This window comes from Melanotaenia boesemani, chromosome 4 (genome assembly GCF_017639745.1).
Source record: "Melanotaenia boesemani isolate fMelBoe1 chromosome 4, fMelBoe1.pri, whole genome shotgun sequence".
NCBI classification, from domain to species: Eukaryota; Metazoa; Chordata; class Actinopteri; order Atheriniformes; family Melanotaeniidae; genus Melanotaenia; species Melanotaenia boesemani.
In genome coordinates, this window is record NC_055685.1 from 33,817,378 (window position 1) to 33,823,793 (window position 6,416).

A 6,416-nucleotide genomic window follows, 5' to 3' on the forward strand; every position below is an offset into this window, starting at 1 on the left:
AGCAGTAAGCAGAGACAAAGATAGGTGATGTGCGCAGATGATGGCCAAGCCCAAGGGATCGGGCAAGCTGATGTTTTTTTGGGATCTCTATGCGAGTTGAGTAGAAGTGTCCTGGCTTGTTGTTGTGGATCCCATGAACTGTTGCCACGTCTACTGACAGGAGTTTTACCATTCTCATGATAAACTTAGACAAAACCTGTATCATTTTCATGTGTGAAAATGTAATGCTTTAAACCTCTTCATGCATATATGCAGAATGAACATGTGTACGATGAGGGAAGATATTCAATGTCAGATTAGGGGATGTGTCATAATTTTAGTTTCCATCTGCTCAATGCATATTTTAAAACATTTTTTTAAACTGGAGAGGAAACTTTAGTGTATCAATAATACAGTAAAGTACAATGGAAATGAAAAAAAACTGAATGACTTGTAGTGTGAATGAATCATATGATTTAAATATTATAGTATATATATATATATATATATATATATATATATATATACATATATATGTAGTGTGAATGAATCATATGATTTAAATATTATAGTATATATATATATATATATATATATATATATATATAGTTATTGTTAAACTATATAAATATAGATATTGTTCCTGTAGCGTTAGTTGCTGTTCCTGTGGTGGTAGTTGGTGTTCCTGTAGCAGTAGTTGCCGTTTTCTCAATGGTCTCAGCGGTTTGCCACAGTGGGCTGGTCGTGGACTTTTCACATTAATGCCAACTCCTACTGCCTGTGCAAATTACATACCAATCACACACTTACAGCCACAAATGTGTAGGCTTGCACAGATCAGTCTGCACTTTCAAGTGGGAAAATAGAGGACATATATGAAACGATGTAGGCTTTACGAAGTCAGTGTACAAAACTGCTGGAAGAGAACAGGACTTGCTGAATGGAAGTATAGATGAAGGGAGGGGTAAATGGATACCTCATGGGGAGGACGGATGGATGAATGAGAAAGAGAGGAAGGAGACAGTGGATGAATGGATAGCTAAATAATGGAGGGAAAGATGGATGGATGATGGAGGGAGGGATAAATGAATTAATATAGGTGTGTATGAATGGATGATGGAAGGATGGATGAGAAAGAGGTAGGGAGGTTGGGGTTCAGAGAAAGAGACAAATTGTGCTCAGTGGGAGAAGCAGGTATAAGAAAGCTTCCTAGAAGAGGTTAAGTGACATTGCTCCTAAACCAAAGTTAACAGGTTAACTTCATACTAATAAACATACTCCTCCTCACACTTATATCACAGTAGTAGACAAAAATATGTTGTACAGAAAAGAGAGATAAAAAGAGAGATAACTTAAGCTTGCTGCAAAGGACTGAATCATACTTCTCTCTGTAGGACCAGACACTAGAATTGTAGGCCTTTTAGGATATTTTGATTTGAAGACTAATTATAGAGACAATCAGACTGATTGAATGAACCTAAATGAACCAGAAGAAAACAACTAGTGTTTCCCAACGAGAGGTCTGGTATCATGCCTGCTTGGGAAGTAAGAGCAAAGTGTTAACACACTCTGACTCTGCATGAGTTTCTCTTTAACACAATTAGCTTGAATTTTTTGCCCTAAAGCCATCTTCAATCTTCAGTTATATTAGTAGGACAAAGGCACTATAATATAGGCCACATCCTAGTAACACTTATGATGGAGATTAGATCTTTATGTTCTACCATAAGGGTAAAATAAACAATTAACAGACTTTTAGCTAATTAAATTATTTAAATTGAGCAGTTAGAAGTGACAACCAGTGTTGGGGGTAACGCGTTACAAAGGTAACGCGTTACTGTAATATACTACGTTTGGCAGTAACGAAGTAATACAACGCGTTACTAACTATATTTTGGTAATATTATTACAGTAAATGAGTCCGGTAATGCGTTACAATCCCAACTGTCAGTATAAACATCAGACAAATAAATAATAAAACAACCATCGCGCAACAGCCGAAAATAAATATGAAGTAGAAGAAGAAGAAGAAGAGGAAGAAGAAGAAGACGAGGGCGGCGGCTTTAAATTAACAGAAGAAGAAGAAGAAAAGGACGAGGAATGATGGCAACCGACTCGACATTTTCTAAGTGGGTTTACTCTCACTATTTCGAATACACCAGAGAAATCGAAAAGAACATTACAGTAAGATGCACTTTATGTGCTGGTGGAAGGCCAAGAGAACTGTCAACGGCTAAAAATAGCACAAGTAACCTCAAGAAACACTTGGAGCGAGTACACAGCAACCATAAGCTAGAGGCTAAACGGCCTCTTGCTAGCGAAGAGACAGAAGATGACGGCGCTAGAAAATCTAAACAGCTCAAGTTGGATTTCACCAGACTAGCAGTGAAGATTTTGAACCCAGGAGATGTGAGAAGGCTAGTAGCTGAGTATGTCGTGGAGGATGCGCTGCCGCTTTCCACAATTGAGTCATCGGCGTTTCAGAAGCTTATCAGCAAAATCCCTGTTGGATCAAGTGACAAGGTAAAAAACTAATTTCTAAAAAATTCCTATTAGTAATGTATAATCATATTTCCGCAGATGGTTAATTTAAAATGAGACATTACAGGTGGTGTAGGTGATTCAATGATTAAAAAGCAATTCTGTTTGTTAAGTCAGTTGTGTTTGATGATTTTCTTGTTTGTTATTGTCACATTATCTCAGAATACACATTGTTTATTGTACTAATATATCTCCATGTTTTGGAGAACATTTTGGAACTATTTTGAAAACTATTTTGTTTGTGTAGTCACCTGAGTTTTGTGTCCTCACCTGAATTTTGTGTCCTATTGTCTCAGGAAAACTTGTTAATAATAGAAGAGAAGAGAACCCTCAGAATTATACAATGTAAATTGCAATTCATATGCTTGTAGTAGATTACAAAAATACAAGTGAAAATATTTTTAAAAATCTATATAATCTATAAAAGGTCAATCAAAGTGAGACATTCTCTACTATCAGAGTTTTTTATGATTAAAAACATTTTCAATATTTTTTCCATTAGTCTGAAATTTTTATATTGATAGCATAATTGTTCACAATTCTAAATTGATTGGTGCACGAGAAGGCCACGCTTGTAGTCTTACCTATGTATGCACTGCATCCCATGTGGGTGATTATTAATACATACTTGTCCCATTTATCTTTCAGCGTGTACTGCCAGACAGAAAAACATTTGCCAAAGATTTGGACAAAGCCTATGAAGCGATGGAAAAAGAGCTCAAGAAAAAGATTGATGCCCAAGATTATGTGTCTGCAACAGCTGATATATGGAGCGTCAATAACAAAAGTTTCATGGGAGTCACTATTCACTGGATCGATGCAGGTACCTTAAAAAGAGAAAAGGCAGCAATAGCTTGTAGAAGATTCAGGGGCAGACACACGTACGATGCAGTTGCAACAGAGTTGGAGGACATCTTTTCCAGATACGGACTGAACAAGAAAGTGACTGCATGTGTGACAGACAATGGGAGTAACTTTGTGAAGGCATTCAAGGAGTTTCAAATAGCAGAACCTGAGTCTGATGAGGAGCAGGAGGAAGAGACTGGTGAGGTAACCTTTACAGACCTGCATAATGTGCTCACCACCACCACTGACGATGATGGTCAAACCATTTGTGAACTGCCCCCCCATCACCGATGTGCAGCGCATACACTAAATCTAATTGCAAACAATGAAGTTGACAAATGGCTAGCATCTAATCCAGACTCGAGGGCTGTGTATCGTAGTGCTACAGGAAAATGTGCAGCACTGTGGACAAAGGCCAGCCGTTCCACTGTTGCATCAGAGTACCTGGAAGAGGTCAGTGAAAAAAAGCTAATCGTTCCCACAGTAACTCGTTGGAACTCATTCTATGATGCCTATGCACGTATCATTGAAATGCCCCTTGCCATCATCAATAAGCTTTGCACACAGCTTCACATTAAATGCATGAATGACAAGGAATACCAGTTTCTCACAGAATACTGTTTGATCATGAAACCTTTCACCGCAGCACTTGACATTTTGCAGGGTGAGGACACTTGTTTTTATGGTACACTTCTGCCAACTTTGGAAATTCTGATGGCCAAAACTCGCACAGTTAAAAATGGTCTATCAAAGATGACTGGTGAACTGCCTGACATCATTGTAGAGGCAATCAAGAAGCGGTTTGCTGCAACTCTAGACTCCAAGGATGCATTGCTGGCTGCAGTCTCACTGCCGAAGTTTAAGCTCCGCTGGGTAAGTGAGAAACCAAGAAAAGAGTACATTAAGTTCCTGCTTACTGCAGAATGCAGCTCCTTGTCAGAGGAACCTGCAGCCCAGATGCCTGATCCTCATCCAGCTGCTGTTGCCACCCCCAGTGAGGATGATTTTTTTTCTTTTGATGCACAGCTCGATGACTCAAATGCACCCATGTCCGTGGAAACAGAGGTAATAGATTATCTCAAGTCTGCCCCTGTGATGGAAAGCCTGCACCACTTTCCAAGAGTTAAAAAAGTGGCACTCAGGTATAATGCTGCAACACCATCCAGTGCACCAGTCGAAAGACTTTTCAGTGTAGGAGGACTTGTGCTCACCCCAAAGCGAAACCGTCTGGGTGATGAACGCTTTCAGAAGCTTGTCCTGTTGCGCTATAACAAATACTTTAGTAGTAAGGAATAGTTCTATAGAGCCTTATGCTAAGGTCAAGGCTAAATGCCTTCAGTTGTTGTTTTCTTAATTATCAGCTTTTGTTTGGCTGTATATTTAGTCTGTTAAGGCTTTGTTGTTGTATTAATCGGCTCTTATAAAATGTTCTTTGAAAAGTCTTTGTGGGACAGAAATGAGCCTCATTTTGAAATGTTTAAAGTGATTTGTTATTTATGCTGTTGTAATGCTCTTTTTCATTACTGCTATTTCAGGGCAGGATATTGCTCAGGTTTTAAAATACTTAATTAGAAAACATATCCTGTCTGGTGACTGTTAGACCTCAATCTTGAAGTGCACTTTATTTTTGGAATAGATTCAACTATTAAGATATTTCATTTCATGGAAATGTAATTTTTTTGTTAAATCTTTGTTGGCCGCACTTCATAATGCCAAGCAAATAAATGAGGTGTAGAACAAGAGTTTGTATCACATCATGTCGTTTAATTCTTCCATATCATTACATTATTGTAATTCAGCAGTTCATATTAACTACTTTCTGATGCAACCTCATTAGACTTTGTTGCCACACACATACTATAATAATGAGGAACTACATTTAAATGAGAACTATTCACCATGACAAAATATTGCGCACCTTCATTGCGTAATGCCTTGTCCTAAATGCTTATTTTGGTGAAAAGTAACTGAAAAGTAATATGTTACTTATTACTTTATACAGAGAGTAATATTGTAAAGAAATGTATTACTTAAAATTGAAAGTAACTGGTAATGTGAAATATATTACACTTGGGAAGTAACTTTCCCAACACTGGTGACAACAAATCTTTTCCCCTGTTTCAGAAACTGAGAACAATTGTTTACTACATTTAAAACTTTACATTTTTACACACAATGCTTTAATAAATGGTATTGCTTTATACAAACATCAATAATAACTTTATCCAAAATGCAGTTTTCAGGTAGTGTATTAATTACGATACGTAAATTATTTCCTCTTCGAATGATGCCTCCACAACAGTACATGTTTGAGCTAATTACAAATTATACAAAGCCACCCAATAATCTCATGGTTAGGTGGTTGATCAGTGTCCGTAAAAGTACTGTGCAGACATCATGCTTTCAAATGGCAATGAATAAATTCAGCAAAATATTCTGCCACTAGATGATTTATGTCTTACTGTCTAATAATGCTTCTATAATGATGGTCTTCAGTGCTTCTCTTCTACTTTCCATGTATGACTTATATGACCTCCTTCTAAACAATTATCTTTTTATCTTTTCTCTCCCAGCACAACTGTGGCACGTTTCTTCAGGAAATTTTCTGATGAGTCAGCCATCGTTGGCTGTACCAAGGGATGGGGAAGGTTGAGTGGTAAAGGAGTTGGGGGGGGTATTGCACATATGCTATCAGCAACTAGTTAGCTCATTACCACACACTGCACATTTGATATTGCTCATTGTAAATCTTGTACTTTGCTTTTTGCATGTCACACACTTCATTACCTCCACCAAGTTGGAAGTCATGTATTCGGCAGCATTGGTTTGTCTGTATGTCTGTTAGCAACATAACTCCAAAAGTTATGGAACATTTTTGATTAAATTTTTAGGAAATCTCAGAAATGGAATAAGGGACAACTGATTACATTTTGGGGGTGATCTGGTCCACCCTCAAAATCGTTTACAGGATTCCTTAGTATGAGTAAATATGGCCCATTTTGCCATTAGAACTTCTAAGTCAATATTAGTAACTACTATCATTGGCAAGA

The 6,416-nt window shown here is 37.5% G+C and overlaps 1 protein-coding gene across 3 annotated transcripts; it reads left to right on the top strand.

Moving 5' to 3' along the window:
* The first annotated feature begins 1,982 nt into the window (after window positions 1-1,982).
* On the top strand, window positions 1,983-5,106 carry LOC121637653 (zinc finger BED domain-containing protein 4-like). Of its 3 annotated transcripts, none has more exons than XM_041981841.1 (3): window positions 1,983-2,502; window positions 3,169-4,239; window positions 4,393-5,106. In XM_041981841.1, exons 1-3 carry the CDS (start codon window positions 2,080-2,082, stop codon window positions 4,660-4,662), a joined length of 1,764 nt encoding a protein of 587 aa, XP_041837775.1. In that variant the 5' UTR covers window positions 1,983-2,079; the 3' UTR covers window positions 4,663-5,106. The 3 variants fall into 3 exon arrangements, with proteins under 3 accessions (XP_041837775.1, XP_041837776.1, XP_041837774.1); XM_041981842.1 differs by having other exon boundaries at window positions 3,169-3,819; window positions 4,030-5,106; XM_041981840.1 differs by having other exon boundaries at window positions 3,169-5,106.
* Window positions 5,107-6,416: the final 1,310 nt, after the last annotated feature.

Coding starts and splice junctions, on each gene's coding strand:
- LOC121637653 (XM_041981840.1), top strand. CDS start 2,080: ATGATGGCAACCGACTCGACATTTTCTAAGTGGGTTTACTCTCACTAT. Junction 2,503..3,168: donor CTGTTGGATCAAGTGACAAG/GTAAAAAACTAA, acceptor TTTATCTTTCAG/CGTGTACTGCCAGACAGAAA.